The 20973-nt window shown below is 42.4% G+C and overlaps 1 protein-coding gene across 1 annotated transcript; it reads right to left on the reverse strand.

Annotated features, from left to right (window-relative positions):
- Positions 1–926: 926 nt before the first annotated feature.
- On the reverse strand, positions 927–14571 carry LOC310648521 (B-cell antigen receptor complex-associated protein beta chain-like). The gene is made up of 6 exons (XM_083376415.1): positions 14439–14571; positions 5910–5960; positions 4730–5014; positions 4195–4313; positions 3005–3046; positions 927–2129 (listed from the first exon to the last, which is right to left on the reverse strand). Exons 1-6 carry the CDS (start codon positions 14506–14508, stop codon positions 2031–2033), a joined length of 666 nt encoding a protein of 221 aa, XP_083232541.1. The 5' UTR covers positions 14509–14571; the 3' UTR covers positions 927–2030.
- Positions 14572–20973: the final 6402 nt, after the last annotated feature.

Consider the following 20973-nt stretch of genomic DNA (forward strand, 5'->3'; position numbering starts at 1 on the left):
AGGAAGCAAACGGTTCCAGTCAGTAATTTGCAGAAAAACATGTCCCAAAGAGTATGAAATTGAGCATCCCTGTAACAGTTAAAAGGACATTTGGGGCAGTGTCTCGATAACAACCGTATACGTGTTTTATACGTGGAATGTGGCTTTGAATTGCCACTTTCTTGATGTGAAGAGTGTTTAGTGGCAGGGTAACCTTAACAAGTATGAAAGGATAATACAGGCTCAGTTATAGTTTTCTTTTGGACTTTTTCTGGTCAAGCAATGGGAAAATGGCTTGCAGTATTTTCTGCCTCAAGCGTTCACTGGAAACAAGAGACACGTAGGTGTTAAATTTGCAAACCATCGCAACGCAAGCTCTGACACTTAGATATTCATCTGTTCAACGTTAGTACAAAAGGTGGAGCTTGTGTTGTTACATCATAACAAGCCTTTCACTATTTTTATACTGGAAATAGGTATATATAATTCTGCATTGTGGGCTGTTCCCTGACACCACTGGATGACATCGCCAGGGCTCGTTGCCTTGGAAGAGTGAGGAAGATTCTCAGGGATGACTCACACCCTGGACGGTATCTCTTTACTCTCCTACCATCCGGTAGGAGATATAGGAATATAGCCAGCCGTACCAACAGGCTGAAAAATAGCTTTTATCCGTGGACTGTTAGGCTTTTAAATGGGACATAATCTTATGCAGAATTGACTTGGGAGGCCAGTGTGTGGTGTAGTTGGTTCACATAGTGTGGTGGGATGGAGGGTTTGTTGTCACTGTGTGTTGGGGGGAGAGAGCACGGGGGGAGGCTCAGCTAATCTCAATGTACACATGTTGTACTTTGACAATAAAGGTTTACTATTATTATTATACGCAAACAGACCAGATTGATTTTTAGCAAAGCATCTATACTTGCCAAAAGTGACTAGGTCTCTACTTCAAAAAGTGTTTTTTAAAAATATTTTTGTTTTCAAAATGCAACCTTCCCATTGATAGATGTGTTCACCCAAAAATAAAAACCTCTGCAGCCCTTACTATACATCGTTCTTCCAACCTGGTGCCTTCCAGGTGTGTTTGAAATAAACTCTTGTGATCTTCACCCAGCTTTGGCAATTGGCCATGCTGATTGTTTAAAATCAGCCCAGCTGGAGGGCACCTGGAGCTGTTATAGACCAAAGACACAATTATTTACAAGTAGTTCTGTTGTTCAGATGGAAAAGTTTATTCCTAAGAAGTTGGTTATGCATATTAAGCTAAAAATATTACATTTTCAGATTTCTGTAATGTAGAAATTAGAAAACACACAATGTTTGCATACATTGTTTTCATGCTCCTGAAACAAAGAAATAATATGCTGTCAAAATGTTAAAAAATAGTATTAAACTTTTTATTATTTTGAAAGGTTCAGCAAATATATTTGAAATTCTTTTATAAGGATGCTAGAAACATTTTTTTAATATGAGCCTAAGGAAGAAAAATCCTAACTAAAAAACTATAAATCTCAGTAGGAAACATGGTGTCCTATAGCTAATATATTCCAGATACTTTCACCATAGCCATCGTGGTAAGGAATTCTGGGAACAGTAATCCCACTCCCAGACAATCTGGAGTTAAAGAAATTGAAGTAATGTGATGTTAGATATTAGTTTATCAGATTCAATCCTTTGCTGCCTAGCCAGTTATGAGCGAGAGCGGGAAACCAATTAAGAAGGTGCCATTTGGGGAAGGGAATATAGAGCAAACTCAAGCCAGAAAGCCCATCTACTTACACATTCATTTCTCTTCTCAGCTCTTTCTGCTTTATTTTTATTGAGTCTGCCTGTCTTCTCCCCATTTGTATGTCCTTGACTCAGCTGTCCCAGGGAATCTGGAGATTGTGAATACTGCTTTTTAGTAGTTTCTAGCAGATCGGCTGCAAGCAAGAGATAAGCACATTTTTAAAGCTGCTCTGGAGTGGAATTTTTATAGTGGAACCTGGTTGCCCCAGGAATTGGTGCCCCTTTGGTTAAGTCAGCTGTGGTTGACCAAGCTGCTAGCCTTTTCATTCTTCACATGGATGCTCCCCCAAATCCCACTTCTCTGGTCTGTCTTGGTAAGCACCAATGTCTTCATACGTATCAGCTAGTTCAACTGTCAGCCCCTGTTGAAGAACAAAAATGGAATCAGCCTATGAACTGAAAGTATCAGCAGTACTTTGTTGTGGGGGTGGTGGTGGTAGAAATATGCTGTCCAACTCAATTTTGTTCTTTCTGCATGCCAGTAAAAGAGCTGCTTAAAAATGTCCTAAAGGTAAAGGTAAAGGTTCCCCGGCACATGCGTGCTAGTCGTTTCCGACTCTAGGGGCCGGTGCTCATCTCCGTTTCAAAGCCGAAGAGCCAGCACTTGTCCGAGGACGTCTCTGTGGTCATGTGGCCGGCATGACTAGCACGGAATGCTGTTACCTTCCCACCGTAGTGGTCCCTATTTTTCTACTTGCATTTTTACGTGCTTTCGAACTGCTAGGTGGGCAGAAGCTGGGACGAGTAACAGGCGCTCACTCTGCTACGCGGCACTCGGGATTTGATCCACCAAACTGCTGACCTTCTGATCGACAACCTCAGTGTCCTAACCCACTGAGCCACCGCGTCCCTTAAAAATGTCCTATGGGGACATAAAAGGAATTCTCTTCAGTGAAATAAAAAGTTCATCTAGTCTAGTTCTTGACTGGTGGGCTGTTCAACCAGAAGTCAAAAATGAAAGAAGCTGACTTGTACAGTATTGAGCTAGATCCATAATCTATCCAAGACAAAATTATTTATTTTAACTGGCAATGGCTCCCCAGAGTTCCAAATAGATTTTTTCCCAAGCCCCACATGGAGAAGAGGGGAATTGAACATTTCTGCATATAAATTAGAGACTTCTTCATGGCTGGCTACAATCCTCTGGCCCAAAGACAATAGGACAGTATGGAATATGAAGAAAAATGCATACATTTTTATGTGGTTAAGACCAAGAATCTCTCACTCTGAAGCTTACCTCGTAAGTATGTTCGTCCCCAGAGGCATCTTTTCTGTCACCCTAAAATGACATAGAGATATATAATCAAACTTCAATTAGCTTGATATGTTTTTCTGATAATCACTTGAGACTCATTCGTCTCAAGTCCTTTTTTATTTCTTGCTGAGCTTATTTATTTAGTAATGTTTTATTAAAAATACCAAATTTCTTTATTGAGGGACTATAGAAAAGAAAAATTAATTGGAGAAGATCTTTTTAGATGAAATGTGATGGAACCAGATCTGATTTTTCTTCCCAAAAGGGGCAAAACCAAGAATGCACTCTGTTTGCCATCTTTGTAAGGTCCTCTTACTCTATCTTCCTGCTTGGGCCTTATGTTCATATTTTTCAAAAGAATATACTCTTCATCCTTGACCTTATCTCAGCCCGTCACTTAAGCTTCTATTTTGAGGATTTGTTTCAGTGTCTGTTCATGATGGGAACTGTAGTCCAATAAATCTGGAGAATGGCAGGGATCAGGCTATGTCATCCATAGCCAGGGGTGAGGTGGGAGGAACCCATGGCTCAGAAACAAGCTTGGAAGCATGAGTTTTCTCAGCCTTCATTGATTTAAGCATATTTGAGTTTGCTCAATTTGTTGCTTCTGGAGGCAATAATCTTCAAATAATCATTTGCCAATTTGCATGTTACTGAAGTATTTCAAGTGTTTTATCATTTATTTGTCCATATTTTACATTTGTTCATTTTCACATATAGAAGAACATGAAACAAGAAACAAAATCATGCCAGACATATTACAATGCTGGCACAATGCATCAGTGAAATATCAGCTTTCCCCCCAAATTTCCTCCAGAAGAGCCAGATCTCAATAGCTTTCCAGAATAAAAATAAGAAAGATCTCACCCTTGTATCTGGAGTCCACTGTTCCAGAGGAGAGGGTCTGAGAATAAGAAAGTGCACCCTCAGATGCTTACTAGTGGCATTTCCTTGGGGTTGAGTCTGCAGGAAAGCTCTCCCCAGATTCCACTTTGAGAAAGCAGTCCCACTGTCTTGAAGTATATTCCTGCAGTGCTTCAATATGCCCCAAAGCCCTTCCCTTATTCAGGGAGAAGTCAATGACATGCACTCATATCAAAGATCATGGTTACAGTCTAGTGGTCAGTCAAGGCCCCAACTGAACTGCTATTAAGAAAGTCCCACTCACTCACCTTCCTTTGGGTTAAGAAGACCGGTATGCTTATAAAAAGGACAAGAAGAATTGTCTGGATTAAGATGATAGCATCTTTCACCTTGTGCCGACTCTGCACTTGCTCATAGGTGCTGATACCTTTAAAACAATAAGAGGAGCCCTCCTGACGTCTCAGTTTTGCTTGTCATAAAGTGATTGCGTACCCCACTGCCCTAGGATTACATTGACAGAAATTTCCAGTTTTGATCACTGTTTTCATTTCCATCTTTCAAATGAAAATAGTCTTGTACTACATGCAGGGCAGAATCCACATCCTGTAATGTGGTTTAGGTACCGCATGTGTGTATACAAGCTAAATATCCTTAGCTTGTATAGCATTTCATCCAGCTAAGACAGGCTGCCAGTTTGAACTGACAGAGTCCCAGATATTAACTGGTATATTTTTCTCTGCGAATAAAATGTATGGACTTTTGTCCAAGAAGTATTGTCCATAGATAGCAATACCCAAGCATATAGCATCAGAGAGGGCAATATTTAGAAGATTAAAGATTTACCCATGACTTTGAGTTCAGTACCACAGAAGGGCTTCAATGAGTCCTTGATCATACAGTGGTAGATACCACTGTCGGCGTGCTGGAGTTTGTCAATCTGTATCATTACCGTTGAATTATTTCTGGTCACATGGACTCTGGAACTGTTCATAATCTCCTGGTATTTGTCCTGCTCAGTCTCTCTATGCCAACTTGCCACAGAGCCGAAAGAACAGCTAAGGGAAATTCGAGCCCCGCCTCTTGCAGCAATGAAACGTGTATTTAACACATTCATGAAAGTGGTTGTATCTGTGTAAAAGAAGAAAAACCCACAGTAAAGAGAGAAAGATAGAGCACAGGATGGAAAAGAAGGGTAAATATCTTTACTGGACCTTCTACCAATCTTCCCCAGATAGGTTCCCTCTAGAAATGCTGCATTAACGGGCTAATCACACACAGCCATTATCTGGGCCATGCTAGACTAGGAAGATAGATTGCTCTAGATAAGCTATTAAAGCATGTATCAAGTTCCAACTAATTCCTGACTAGAGGAATGAGTTTGTCAATTCTTCACTGGAGGTGTGGAGTTGTTCCTTTTCTAAGAAGGTCTTGGGCGAAGACTTCCCAACACCCTTGGAGAGTTCCAGAGTGGGGAGACCTAGTTTTGATTGGGAGACATATTTGCTTTGTGTCTTCATTCATTTACAGAGCACAATAGATTAGGACTCCTAACCTAGTTTGCTTTGTCTTCACCATTGGGGTGAGATTGACATATGGAGCAGGGAACTGGATAGGGTCAGGCGCTGGTTGGTCCTTTCTCAGTTCAGGCTGGCTTTTTGGGATTTGAAAGGCTCATCCTCTTACAGAGTTCAAGTCTCTTTGGATGAAAAGGTAGCCAGATGTGGGAGAGAAGGTACTGACAATCAAACACAATCCAAGTAAAAACACAATCCTTGGATTGGTCCATGGATAAACAGCCAAAGGTCTATAAGGCACCCAGTGACGTGATATAAATGTGAACATTGAATTGTTTTGCAGAAGCTAAATTGTTCCAAAAATAGCAGCCATACAACTCTTGTTGTGATCAAAACCTGGCAATTATTTTACAAGTGACAAGTAACACAACCTTGGAAAAAAGATTATTGCAAGGGAATTTCAGAAATAGGAAGTGAAAGACAATATTATCTTGAAAGTACACATATACCTTGTTTTTGAGAAATGTTTCTTTCACTAGAAGCTTTGGTGATTGTCATACCTGGGGAAAGAGAAAAAAATGGTTTGAAAAAGAACCAGTTTACCTCTTCAACTAAAATTGGAATGGGGGCTGTTTGATTTTCTTTCTGTCTTCTGTGCCTTCAAGCAGAATGACCTAAACAAATGGAGAGAAAAAATCAAGCAACATTTCTGCAATGTCGCGTGGTCGCACAGAGAGACGGACACTTGAGCTGGGTATTACTTCTTTATTTGGATCGTGAATGAAGCTGGAGCAAAGGGGTTTACCTGGCATCTCTTATACCTGCCCAGGTGAATGGTGACCAATAGATTTGAACCTGGGCTTCCCGCCAGTGCAGGTGGCCAATGGATTTAAACCCTGGCTTCCCGCCAGAGCTGACCATGCCCTGGGGCTGCCAACGACTTGCTCTATTCAGGCTTTCCCGCCAAAGAGGTTATAGCCTGGAGCTGTCCAGCCCCCTGCTGTGCTGGCATTTCCGTGTGTGCTTAACAGCATACACTACAATTTCCCTCTCCCAAATTCACTTCTATAAATTTTGATGCTGGATATGCTTTCAATAGTCTTTGGATGTGTAAATGATTGGCGAAGCAGGATGTTTTGAATGTTACATCCAAAGATTGAGCAGTTCCAACCAGGGTTCGCTGCAGTCTGACAAAGGCTGCTAGAGTGGATAGAAATTGGTGTTTGGCAGGATATAACAAGAAGACTCAGTGCGTCCCCCAAGACAGATAAATAGGCAGCCATGTCAACATGCTTCCCTCCAGCCCTTGAGCTGCAAAGAAAAGTCCACTGGCATCAATTGCCCGGCCACAACAGACAAGCCTTATTCTGACTCAGAACCCAGGGTGGCAAACGTTCTCTTTAGAGTTTCAATGTGGAGCAAGATAAAGAAGTTGATACATGGATTCTCTCAGTTTCATTTGTATCACCATCACCAAGCATGATTATTGTTCCAAAAAAATCTCCAACCACACGTTGCTGTCCTTAATATCACCTGAGGGAGGGACTTTACCCTCTTCTTAAGTTTTCCAAGTCACGCATGAAGCCTATGTCCAAAATAGCCAATCAGGTAGGCCATAGAGGAGATGTGCAGGGTGAAGAAGAAAGCACAACTGATAATGATCAAATTCCATCTTCATATAGACTGCAAGGGAATGGCCATGCCTGTGATAGGCAGGGTAAAGATGCTGCCTGTGGAGAAGATGAAAAGTTGTTTCCCCAAGTAGTAAAAACAACAGAAAGAGCAACATCAGTAAGGAGGCAAGAGTTGGGGGGGCAGAATGGTGAAAGCAGAATTACGTGGAAAGCCCAACTTTTTTTGCACGTGCACTGTGATTTGTATGCATGTGCAAAAGGGCCAGAGGTATGGGGCAAAACCAAGCCACAGGTGCCTGAGCAACTACTTGAAATTGCTTGTCAGCAAAACAACGGAAAACCTGTAATGCACTCACTGGCGGCAGAATCAGCAGACAAAGCTGAGAGAGCCTTTCTTGATTTGAATTCAACTTCTCTGGAGCACGGGGTTGAAATACATTGAGGTTTAACACTATTTTACCGAGGGCCATCTTGTATAAATGAGGAGCCTGTGTAAAGCCTGACAAGAAGTGATCATTTTGGAAAGTTGTGGCCAGGCCTTATGTATGCAGATGTCTTTGTGGAAGCCAGGGGTCTGGCATCTTCTGCCACCCAAACCAAAATGGTCCTGGAGGTCCTGGAAGTGACCAGCAATCTGTAGTAGTCTAATGGGGTCAAGAAACTAGGTAGGCCACCACCCCTGACCATAGCATCTGCTGCATCTAAGATGAGATCCATGGGAAATATTGTGCTGGGAGAAGCCCTACTTTAAAACTAGAACTGCTGAAAACACCATACGTTGCTTCCTCTGTGAGTGGAGAATGATAGGAAGGCAAACCTCATGAAGGCACTCATATTAAAGCTCTCATCAGGGCATAATGAGGAGATGTGAGGATGAATCTTCAACTAAATAATTTTTTTATTTAGTTGTGTAAGCCAGTCCCTCTAATGGGCAAGCCTTAATTTATGACTTAGTGTACTATGTAGACCAAGATCAAGGCTTTTTAATAAAAACCACAGGGCCTGCTCAACATCTACCTACATTCTGCTGGAGGGTAGCTGGCTGGTTATTCAGGACTTCTCTACTCGTCATTATTGTTGTTGTTAGTTGCGAAGTCGTGTCCGACCCATCGCGACCCTATGGACAATGTTCCTCCAGGCCTTCCTGTCCTCTACCATCTTCTGGAGTCCATTTAAGCTCACGCCTACTGCTTCAGTAACTCCATCCAGGCACCTCATTCTCTGTCGTCCGCTTCTTCTATTGCCCTCAATCTTTCGTCATGGACTTTCTCTAATCCCAGTTCATAGTCAAGGCTAGGTGATCTCAGGTTTTTCTGAACCATCAAAGCTAAAGTGGTATTTTCCATGTTCTCTGAAATGAGCGTTGCTATTAACATGTTTCATATGTACCTTGGGGACAACTGAATTGATGATACAAAAAGGAGCTGAAGGTTTGGTGTCTATCTGGGCACATTCTCTGAAGTGGCTAATGGGGCCGTCACATGGTGGGGAGAGTACTTGAAATCATAGTTCCTCTTCCATCCCAGGTTCTCTACATGGTGTGTTGGCAGCCCAGTTAACAGATCACACACGTGGTGGCTGCTAAAACAGGAGATCAACTATCAGCCGGTCAAATACATTAGCGGGCTGGTTGACTTTCCTCCAATTTTCTCACCAGTCCTTGCTACTTCAACCTTCATTGTCATGAACAGGGGAACTGGGTCAGCAAATCTGCAGGGGTGGCAGCAGGTTTTTCAGAGATGTCCTCCCTATAACTCAGATACTGCAGGCAACCCAGGAAATTGGCAGGTGCTGAGGAGGGGAGGGCTCAGTAGAAGTTCCAGGGCTTTTTTTCTCATAGAACGCTCAGAACGGAGTTCCGGCAGCTTTTGTGGATGGAACCTTGTAGAGTAGGCAAGGTGCGTTGTATGACATGTGTGAGTTCCGGCACCTTTTTCTTTTACAAAAAAAGCACTGAGTAGAACTGAATAGTACTTCCTCCGAAGCTTGGCCACCCATACAGGTTTCAGCAGCAGAAGCGCAATACTGAATGTCCTGCCTCTCAGTCCCCACTGATAGGCAGTGCACAAGAGTAAAAGCACCCAACAGGGCATTTTTATTGTTGACAACTCAACCCCCAGCCATTCTATGAACACTTGCATCATGTAATACCTGGGATCAGGTGGCTATCTGAGTTATATTTAGAGGATTTAAGGAAAGCTGGGGAGGACAGTCTCTCCTACTCAACTGAATAACACCCAATCAGCTTCTGACAGTCAGCTAAGTCCTCCACTTCTATCCATTTGTCAGAACTTGCCTCTTCTCTTAGCCCCAAAAGGGCAATTGGATGTTTTTCTCATGGATAAGAAAACCCACCAGTCTCTGCCTCTTAACTTGCCTTGCCTTGCACATTCTCCCCTCTTGCTCCTGAAGTTGATTGCATCCTACTGACATAGCTGTGTCATCTCATGGACTGAGGACAGCATGTTAAACTGGCTGATTGGATGTGCTGCCCTGAGAAAAGCAAGTGGAAGAGATTAAGTGAGATCTGAATCCAAAACTGAGGACCTTAGTCTGCAAGGAAGTTTTGCAGACTAGAGTATTCATACCTTTAAAGATAAGAGAGCCTTCGCACTCCTGACTTTCTGTGTTTTCAAGACTCACGGCCTATTGCCCACTATAGTACATTTGCAAATTGTACTTTCTTAACCATGATTTACTGATAAACTACAATTGACTGGATTCATTGCATATGTTAAGTCAAAATCCAACTAGCTATATTATGGCTTAATATGCCCTGCAAACCTAACCATTGGATGGGTTCATGCTTCATGCTAAGCCATAATATTATTTGATTTTGCTTTAGTGTCCTGGATGAACCCAACAATTGTGGTTTGTTCAACAATTCATGATAAAGTACAACATGAGTTAGTGTAATGTGTGAATCTATTTCATAACAATCTTTCTAAAACAGTGTATTCTTTCCACAGGATAACTATTTTAAAAAATATTACAGGAAATAATATAATAAAATTTACCTTTTTACTTCTTGTTATTTGATCATGCTTTAGGCATGTGTTTTCAGTTCAGGTTGGAGGGGGTTAAAGATTGCATCCTTTTTATAATTAATTTCTGCCCAGGAAAATGAAATCTGGTCAATCCTATTTGTGCATTTGTTGTTGTTGTTGTTAGTTGCGAAGTCGTGTCCGACCCATCGCGACCCTATGGACAATGTTCCTCCAGGCTTTCCTGTCCTCTACCATCTTCTGGAGTCCATTTAAGCTCACGCCTACTGCTTCAGTGACTCCATCCAGCCACCTCATTCTCTGTCGTCCCCTTCTTCTCTTGCCCTCAATCTTTCCCAGCATGAGGCTCTTCTCCAGTGAGTCCTTCCTCCTCATTAGGTGGCCAAAGTATTTGAGTTTTAGCTTCAGGATCTGGCCTTCTAAAGAGCAGTCAGGGTTGATCTCCTCTAGGACTGACCGGTTTGATCGCCTTGCAGTCCAAGGGACTCGCAGGAGTCTTCTCCAGCACCACAGTTCAAAGGACTCAATTCTTTTGCGCTCAGCCTTTCTTATGGTCCAACTTTCACTGCCATACATTGCAACTGGGAAGACCATAGCCTTGACTATACGCACTTTTGTTGACAGGGTGATGTCTCTGCTTTTTAGTGTGCTGTCTAGATTTGCCATGGCTTTCCTCCCCAGGAGCAAGCGTCTTTTAATTTCTTGGCTGCAGTCCCCATCTGCAGTGATCTTGGAGCCCAGGAAAATAAAATCTGTCACTACCTCCATTTCTTCCCCATCTATTTGCCAGGAATTGAGAGGGCCGGATGCCATGATCTTGGTTTTCTTAATGTTTAGTTTCAACCCAACTTTTGCACTCTCCTTCTTCACTCGCAACAAGAGACTCTTCAGTTCCTCTTCACTTTCTGCCATTAGAGTGGTATCATCTGCGTATCTTAGGTTGTTGATATTTCTTCCAGCAATCTTAATTCCAACTTTTGATTCATCTACGCCTGCCTTTCTCATGATGTGCTCTGCATATAAGTTAAATAGGCAAGGCGACAGTATACAGCCTTGCCGGACTCCTTTCCCTATTTGGAACCAATCAGTGGTTCCGTGTCCAGTTCTCACTGTTGCTTCTTGGCCCGCATATAGGTTTCTCAAGAGACAAATAAGATGTTCTGGTACTCCCATCTCTTTAAGAACTTGCCACAGTTTGTTATGATCCACACAATCAAAGGCTTTAGCATAGTCAATGAAGCAGAAGTAGATGTTTTTCTGGAACTCTCTAGCTTTCTCCATGATCCAGCGTATGTTGGCTATTTGATCTCTAGTTCCTCTGCCTCTTCGAAATCCTGCCTGTACTTCTGGTAGTTCTCGATCCACATACTGCTGGAGTCTAGCTTGTAGGATTTTAAGCATAACTTTACTAGCATGAGAAATGAGTGCAATGGTGCGATAGTTTGAACATTCTTTGGCACTGCCTTTCTTTGGAATTGGAATGTAAACTGATCTTTTCCAATCCTGTGGCCACTGTTGAGTTTTCCAAATTTGCTGGCAAATTGAGTGTAGCACTTTTACTGCATCGTCTTTTAAGATTTTAAATAGCTCAGCTGGAATACTGTCACCTCCACTAGCTTTGTTGTTGCTCAGCTTTTCTAAGGCCCACTTCACTTCACATTCTAGGATGTCTGGCTCGAGGTCAGTGACCACCTCATTGTGATTATCAGGGACGTTAAGCTCATTCTTGTATAGTTCTTCTGTGTAATTTTGCCATCTCTTCTTAATCTCTTCTGCCTCTGTTAGGTCCCTGCCATTTTGGTCCTTTATCATGCCCATTTTTGCATTAAATGTTCCCTTCATCTCTCCAATTTTCTTGAAAAGATCTCTGGTCCTCCCTATTCTATTGTTTTCTTCTATTTCTTTGCACTGTTCATTTAAGAAGGCATTCTTATCTCTTCTAGCTATTCTCTGGAATTCTGCATTCAATTGGGCGTATCTTTCTTTTTCTCCCTTGCCTTTTGCTTCCCTCCTTTCCTCAGCTATTTGCAAAGCTTCCTCAGACAGCCATTTTGCTTTCTTGCATTTCTTTTTCTTTGGGATGGTTTTGGTTGCTACCTCTTGTACAATGTTGCAAACCTCTGTCCATAGTTCTTCAGGCACCCTGTCTATCAGATCTAATTCCTTAAATCTATTTGTCACCTCTACTGTATATTCAACGGGGATATGATTTAATTCATACCTGACTGGCCTGGTGCTTTTCCCTACTTTCTTCAGTTTAAGCCTAAACTTTGCAACAAGAAGCTCATGGTCTGAGCCACAGTCAGCTCCTGGTCTTGTTTTTACTGACTGTATAGAGCTTCTCCATCTTTGGCTGCAGAGCATATAGTCAATCTGATTTCTGTGTTGACCGTCTGGTGATGTCCATGTGTAGAGCCGTCTCTTGGGTTGTTGGAAAAGAGTGTTTGCTATGACCATCGTATTCTCTTGACAAAATTCTATCAGCCTGTGCCCTGCTTCATTTTGTACTCCAAGGCCAAACTTGCCTGTTATTCCGGTTATCTTTTGGCTTCCTACTTTAGCATTCCAATCCCCCATGATGATAAGGACATCATTTTTTGGTGTTAGTTCTATAAGGTGCTGTAGGGCTTCATAGAACCGGTCAATTTCACCCTCTTCAGCACCGGTGGTTGGGGCATAGACTTGGACTACTGTGATATTGAATGGTTTGCCTTGGATTCGAACTGAGATCATTCTGTCATTTTGAGGATTGTATCCTAGTATTGCTTTTCCTACTCTTTTATTGACTATGAAGGCTACTCCATTTCTTCTGAGGGATTCTTGCCCGCAGTAGTATACCTGATGGTCATCTGAATTAAATTCACCCATTCCTGTCCATTTTAGTTCGCTGATACCTAAGATGTCAATGTTCAGTCTTGTCATCTCTTGTTTGACCACGTCCAGCTTGCCTTGATTCATGGATCTTACATTCCAGGTTCCTATGGAGAAAAAATCTTTACAGCATCGGACTTTCCTTTCACCACCAGACATATCCACAGCTGAGCGTCCTTTCGGCTTTGGCCCAGTCGCTTCATTCTTTCTGGCGCTACTAGTACTAGCCCTCTGCTCTTCCCCAGTAGCATATTGGACGCCTTCTGACCTGAGGGGCTCATCTTCCAGCGTCATATCGTTTTGCCTTTTGGTACTGTCCATAGGGTTTTCATGGCAAAGATACTGGAGTGGGTTGCCATTTCCTTCTCCAGTGGATCACGTTTTGTCAGAACTCTCTGCTATGACCTGTCCATCTTGGGTGGCCCTGCACGGCATAGCTCATAGCTTCATTGAATTACGCAAGCCCCTTGGCCACGACAAGGCAGTAATCCATGAAGGGGATTTGTGCATTTACTAAAAGGTAACATGTGAAATGCCAGGTAGCTTGAGTCCAATATTATTAGGCCGGAAAGAAACTCCTTTGCACTTAAAAAAACTTACTTCTGAGAAGTCATAGCTAGGATTGCATTGTGGAGTTCCTGTGCGCACCGTGATAGAAAAGATGATAGAAAAGAAAGTTTCCCATTTTAGAAAGCAAACACCAACGTGTCAGCTTCTCTCCACATTCAAAGCAGCTGGACAGGAAGCGTAGCAGTTCTTGTAACACAGCTCAATGAACACAATTTTATTTCCTGTTTCTGTAAAATTTCCCCTGAACAATTCTGGGGTAGGGGGTGGGAGGTGGATGAAGAAGCTCCTGGGCTCCCTCTTAGATATTTCCATCTCCCACCAAAATCCCCACTCTCTCTACTATTGGGAAAAGACCATCCTTTTTTTTTGTAGAATGTGGTTACAGGTGTTTGGTTGCAGTTTTGTAAAACTTCATTTCTAAAATAAAGCATGCTCAGTAACAGAGGATGCCATTACCTCTTATTTGCTACTGTATTGCTTTTATTGAATTCGCAGCAGAATTTTCTGCTGATCCCTCTGTTAATCTAGTTTTATTTCTAGCCCTCCCATTCCCTCTCTTGTACCTTTTTCCTCCAATCTTGCAGAATAACTGGAAAACCACCCTCTGCCTCTTCCAGCTGAGTTTCAGGTTGTGCACCTTGTTTATTTATAAACCAAATCTTTACCTGGGATCCAATTCTCAGCCTACTATGAATTCAGATCAGCCTTCTCAACATGGTATCCTCTTCATGCCTCAACTATACCAATCTTAGTCAACTTGGCAGTATGGAAATTCTAGCGCTAGCATCTGAATGGCATCAATTTAGAAAACCCAGTAAACATAGTTTTTATTTATTAGGCTCATGAGAGAGGGAGGAAAACACTTTTTTTAAAAAGGCAACAATCACCATTAAACCGCCTAGGACTTTAAACCATCTTAATCAATGGATTTAGCCGAAGGAGATGGAAGAAGCCATACCTGTGACTACAAGCAAGAGCCCCAGGGCGGCCCCAAAGTCCCTGCAAATCCAGAAGGAAGAAGCTGCCATAGTTGAGCAAAAGCCGAGATGGAAAGAATGTGTCTTGGATTGGAGCCTTGAGAAAAACACCTTCAGCCCTCAGTTTTTTTTTTCTTTTGTCAAAGGCTGAGGCTCCTGGGCTGAGCTCTTGTTTCCTGCCCATGCAGATTCAGCGGGCAAGAGGCAGTCCCTCGGGGGACTTGTGGGCAAGGGAGAGCTTTGAACAGGGTGCAGCTGGTCAGGTGACAGGGGCGCTGAGCAGTTTGATTGGCAAGAGCTGCACTTAGTGTCTGAGTCTCACGTGGAAAGTGGAGGAGGTTATTTTGGTTTGCCATCATTGCTGATGCATCACTGCTCCTTGGTGGAGCAGTGGGCTAATGCCTCCTTAAGTAACACCAGCTGCCTGCAATTAGTGCAGGTTCGCATCCCACCAGGCTCAAGGTTGACTCAGCCTTCCATCCTTCCGAGGTAGGTAAAATGAGGACCCAGATTGTTGGGGGCAATTAAGCTGACTTTGTAATAATGCCGCTTGGGGTGTGTGTGAAAGCCCTAATAAGCAGGCATATAGATAGAATGAAGGCTACTGCTAAGCTTGTAAGCCGCCCTGAGTCTTCGGAGAAGGGCGGGATATAAATGGAATTAAAATAAAATAAATAAATAAAATTTCTCTTGTTGGGGATATTGTGCTTTGAATTATTTTATTTTTATTTATACCATGCTGTTCCTTTCCAAAGACTTCAGAACAGTACCCAGAAGAAAATCACAACTAAGAACAATAACCAACAGTAAAAATGAGAACAGTAATTGAGTACAATAGTTGAAAATGATTTATTATGGCTAGCGCATAGCGACCCTTTCAATCATTTAAAGGCTTCTCCCTCCAGGAGCAAATCTACAGTTGCTGAACTGAACTCATGCTGACCACTGAACGTAGTAATAAGTGCATTCAGCCAGCTGGACAGGTCCTGGCAACCGTCCACTGGATGGACTCATGAACATAAAAACAAACAGAGAGTGGGTGCTGCCTAATTCATTCTCTAGGTGCCAGAAGGAGCCAGAAATATTTCTGAAAACTGAAATAGAGAGGAGGGCAAAATGTGCATCTAATAGGATGCTCCAGTTCAAGGTTTGGCTATTCTTTGCGAATGCAGCTAGCATTTATGAAGTTGTTTCAGTAAAAGAGAGTTGTCATGGATGTTGTGGCAGATGGATTGAAAAGATTCCATTTTTTTTTCTTTCTGTAAGCTTCAGATTTGTGGCTTCTTCCTGCATAAAATTCACAGAGTGGGAATTTCCCTCTCTTCTGGCTGTTCGTATAGCCATCCCATAGTAGTAGCTCTGCCTCTACATTTTACTAGGGAGAAGTAATCTGGTCCCTGTAAGACAACTCTTACCCATGATGCCAGGGCTAGCCCCTCCCCTGAAAAAATGGCACCCTGTTGCTCCTTACAATCTTATCAGTTCTTAAGATACTTTAAATGTTACAATATTGCATGCATGTAAAGAAAATATTCCAAGAGCAGTTGTGTAAAGCAAAGCAAAATTGAAATAAGATCATAAGCTCAGTCATGGTTTCATTTAGCGACAGCTTTGCTTAAGGATCAAGTTGTCAATCCCAACTGTGGTCATTAAACAACTCCCTGTACATGGCACAAAACAGTTTTTAAAAAGGTTAAACTCTTTTCTGGTGGCTGCCTGGATTGTACAGACAGCTATGGCAATGTAGTAAGAATGCACCCCTCCAATCCTTTTTACTATATGCCCCCAATCACAAGAATAAAACTCAGGAAAAGAAATACAGAAACTTTCATGAAACCCCTAGATATTGCGAAAAGTGGAAACATTGAACCAGGCCTATTGATTCACAAAGAGAGCTCAATGGAGGTAATAGACTAAAGATAAGGGGTAAAATTAATTACATTTGTGTGACAGGATTAAAAGCTAAGGAAGTCAGTATTTTAGACCCATTGCTAGCCTTTGCGAAGCAAGCTAAACAAATCTAATAACAAAAGCCCACAAAGCAAGCCGCCAAATTACAAATTTATTTATTTATTTATTTATTTATTTATTTATTTATTTATTTATTTATTTATTTATTTATTTATTTATTTATTTAGATGTATATACTGCCCTTTTCCCGAGGGACTCAGGGCGGTTTACAGGGCAGATTAAAACAATACAATATATACAAGTTAAAATAAAAATTAAATTAGATAGCACCCAAAAATTGAAAATTAAAACCTTAAAAACCCTCAGTCCAGGCCGGCAAGCTTGAATAGCCAAGTTTTTAGGTCCCGGCAAAACGAGCAAAGGTCGGGGGCCATCTGGAGTTCCACCGGCAGCTGATTCCCGAGGGCAGGCACGCCCACTGAGAATGCTCTCCTCCTGGGGGCCGCCAGCTGGTACTCCCTGACTGGCAGCACCCTGAGACCCTCCCTGTGGGAGCGCATAGGACGATGGGAAGTTGATGCTGGCAGCAGGTGCTCCCGAAGATAGTCCAGACCCATGCCATTTAGGGCTTTATAGGTCATCACCAGCACCTTGAATCTCACCTGGAGGGCAACTGGAAGCCAATGCAGCTCGCGGAGAAGAGGTGTTACATGGGAGTATTGGGAAACCTCCATCACAACTTGCGCGGCCACATTCTGCACCAGCTGAAGCCTCTGAGTGGTCCTCAAGGGCAGCCCCATGTAGAGAACGTTGCAGTAGTCTATCCGGGAGGTCAATGAGATTTTTTTTAAGTACAATTACCAAATGCAATAAACTGGTTTTAGGTATATTGGTGCACTAATTATTTCAACACCAATACATTTTAACAACATATTCTATTTGTAAATGAATGCAAATGCAAATTATAAAAAAAATTGTGCAAAAATAAAACAAAACAACAGATTTAAGAGCTGTTATCATTAGTTATCCTTAGATAAAAAATAATTCCATCATCCAAACTTTGTTATACTGTATTTAATGAACAGATGCTTTGGGATTAAAAAAAAGACTGACTACATTTGATTGTGTATCACCATGGCATTAAAACAAAATTCGAACAATGTATGAAAAATAAAGGTTCCCTAAATGTCTGCTGGCTATATCTATACATTTTCCTTGATAGCACTCTATTGCCTTCTTTTTATCCTTTTTTTCAACTTCCCAGCCTAAAAAAGGCAAGGCACCAGGAACTGAAAGAAACAGAGACTGTTTAAGCAGGTTGCTAAGCAACCTGTTCACACTCGGCCCTTCTTACCCTCCCACTTTTAAATTAGCTTGTACGGATTGCATTTCCTTCGATTTGAGCCATCTGAAGGCCTGTCGCTGCGATGCATTCTGCTACTCTGCAACCTGGCTGCCTGAGGAGAATTTGGCTGTCTGGAACAGTTTCCTTCAGCTTTTTTTTGTGTGTGTGCAGAAAAAGCTGCCGGAACGCCATTCTGAGCGTTCTATGGGGAAAAAAAGCCCTAGATATATCACATATAATTGAAGATTGTAATTAGTTGTGTGTGCACGTTCAGCAAGTATGATGTATTTGTGCTGGCATTTCTAGGCCTCTTTCCAACCACATCTAGAAAAATTTGTAACAAACATTGGAATTCTTAAAGCTGTCAACTCCTCGTCTTCGCCGGATCAACAAGCACACGGGAAAAACCACGACGAAGTACGGATGACTGGAAAGAGTACCTTTAATAGCAGGATCTCTAAACATGAATAAAGTCAGCGTTGGGAACCACTCGTCCCAACGCTCCTTTTAAATGTCTTTACTAATTGGGTAATAGTCCCACCCGACAGCCCCACCCGTCAGCCCCACCTTCCTCTACGTGACCAGCATCTGCGTAAAACTCCACCCCTCCATCCTGTCGCCCCACGCCCCGCTTCCGCTTCTGGCGCCAAAGTCCATACAGCACGTAAGAAGGTGTAAGTACAATATCTCCCCCCCTCACCCCCTGGAATCCCTAACGTGCTCCCCTCCACCAACCCGGTGTCTTGGCTCACACCCGTTTCAAGCCGCCGCACAGCTGTTACGGCTGGCGCGGCTTCCCCATGCGTGACGAGGCCCGCTGCCGGCCGCCGATCAGCCGTGCGAGCAGGCGCAGCCTTGGTGTTGACGCCCAGGGTCCTCGTTAGCGCCGATCAGCTGGTCGAGCCGGCCGCCGATCAGCCGTGTGAGCAGGCGCGGCCCGGGTGTTGACGGCCGGGGTCCTCGCTAGCCGCCGAGCAGCTGGTTGAGCCGGCCGCCGATCAGCTGTGAGAGCAGGGGCGGCTCTAGCGATGTCGGCCGAGGTTCCTGGTAGCCGCCAAGCAGCTGATCGAAATGTTGCGGCCGGAGCTTTCCTCGGCCGCGGATCAGCTGTTAAGAGCTGAGCAGCTGTCGGGCGCGGCTTCGGCTGTGGCTGCGGGCTGCGGGCGGCGACCGGAACTCCCTCCCGGCGAGCATGTCGAGCCCAAGGGGCTCGACAAAAGCCATGTTTGGTATTTCCCAGCAATCTGTTACTGGAAGGAAAAAGCAATCCCTGTTGCGTTACTGATCCCAGAGAAACATTTGCATGTATGCAGGTATTCTTAGGGTGCCATAGTTATGGATGAGAAATACTGGTTGCAAACTTGGCATTTCTGGATGTAATACAGATATTTTGGACTTATTTTTGTTTCTTTGCATGTTTGATATTTTTTAAAAGGCATATGCTACTGACTACGCTTATGCATATATGTAACATCTTTTGCTAGGATACATGACCATTGCTTGTCCAGAATGTGAAAAGTGAAAGATTGTGACTAAACAAAATTTTAATGTACAGATAATACCACCAGAAATTATTTTAGCCTTTTTAATAAATGTTGTTATTGATGTTAAGCTCACCATGGAAAACATCATATATTGTTACATATATACTAGGTTAATTATTTAAAGACTGAAGTGCAACATAACTTGATTCTAAATAATCAATTTTTCAAAACACACAACAATCCAAACAGTAAAAGTAAAGTCCAAATTAAGAATATTTCATTCTTAAGAATTGTTTAAGTGGTTCTTAAGTGGTTTAGTTGTAATAGATTCAAAATAGTTTTCAAGAGTATGTACAAAAGATACTATTTTTTCTAGCATCAACTAAATTAGACATATTACATTGAGAAAAATGTTTCTCATTTCTTTCCTGTTACCTTATTAATTTCATTGCAGAGATGTTAACATAGGAAATAGATTATTTTGTTATCTAATTTTACCTTCCAAAAGACAGAAGCAGATGAAAAATGTGAGGTTCTTTCCTGTTGGCTTTTTTGAATTAGCTGTTTTAGATTCTAAAAGTTTAGTTCATAGGGTAAGCAACCTTGGCTCTTTTATGACTCAAGGACTTCAACTCCCAGAATTCCTGAGCCAGCATGGCTCAGCTTGGAAACCTCTCCCTTTCCCCTCAGCATGGCTGGCTCAGGATTTCTGGGAGTTGAAGTCCACGAGTCTTAAAAAAGGACCAAGATTGCCTAGCCCTGCAATAGGCTCCCTCTCAGAGGGAGCTTTTTTGTGTGTGTGTGTGCAAAAAAAGGTGCTGGAATGCCATTCTGAGCGTTCTATGAGAAGAAAAGCCCTGGGTGTAACTTTTTTCCGAGACTGGATCTTGGGCCTGCCATCATCAACGGAGTACATTTAGAGTAAAAGCCCATTTGAATTTACTGCTCAAACTAAAGAACCACAGTTACTCAGGGTCCATAGCCCCATTAAACAAGGTTTATAAGGCTAAGGTTGCCATGACTTTTTGGACACAGGCAAGTCATATTTTTACACAATGCCCAGTGGATTAGTTTAGCAACTCGGTCATGTCTAGCTTTGTAATCAGTTTGCGTGATTTTGCTGCACTCACATATTAAATGTGAAACAGTTTTAACTTTGTCATTGCAAAGTCATCAATTTGGATTGTCAGCAGATTTTTGTATCTTCGCTTTCATGGCATTAGTTTGTAGTGCTTGTTCTTGAGCAGCCAGTATTAAGCCTTCCATTTCTTTCTTGATGGTTCCCATCTTGAGCCATGCCCATGTCAACTTGTTATCACATTTTCCTTCAATGTTTTTCAAATGCTGTCCATGTAAAGCTTTGGTTTTCCATCTATTTAATCTGTCATCCAACTGTTTTTCCTTATATTCTGCTTCTGTTTCTGTTATTTTTATAATGCTCTCTGTTTTCACAGCCTGCAGTAATTTTTCTGTACTTTGATTCACATAGTCATTCAAGCTTCATTTTTCTTCTTCTACAGTTTGGTGGATTTGCAGTAGCCCTCTGCTCCCTATTCTTCTTGGCAGGTACAACCTGTTGATGTCACTTCGTGGATGGAGAGCATGGTGCATATTCAAAAGTTTACGTGTTTTCCGGTCCAGTTGATAATTCCAGCTGGGTAGTGTATCATTGGGACTGCCCGTGTGTTAGTGGCTTTAATTATATTTCCAGCATTCAGCTTTGATTTTAGTATTTTGGGGACTCTCCTGATGTATTCCTTTTGCGTTGACTCTTTG

Source organism: Vipera ursinii (assembly GCF_947247035.1).
Source record: "Vipera ursinii genome assembly, chromosome: Z".
NCBI classification, from domain to species: domain Eukaryota; kingdom Metazoa; phylum Chordata; class Lepidosauria; order Squamata; family Viperidae; genus Vipera; species Vipera ursinii.

Excerpts from the sequence above, each read along its gene's own strand:
- LOC310648521 (XM_083376415.1), bottom strand. The coding sequence starts at position 14,508 with ATGGCAGCTTCTTCCTTCTGGATTTGCAGGGACTTTGGGGCCGCCCTG. Across the intron at positions 5,961-14,438 it reads GCTCTTGCTTGTAGTCACAG|GTATGACAATCACCAAAGCT; the intron begins GTATGGCTTCTT and ends CTCTTTCCCCAG. Across the intron at positions 3,047-4,194 it reads TCTTCTTAACCCAAAGGAAG|GGTGACAGAAAAGATGCCTC; the intron begins GTGAGTGAGTGG and ends ATGTCATTTTAG.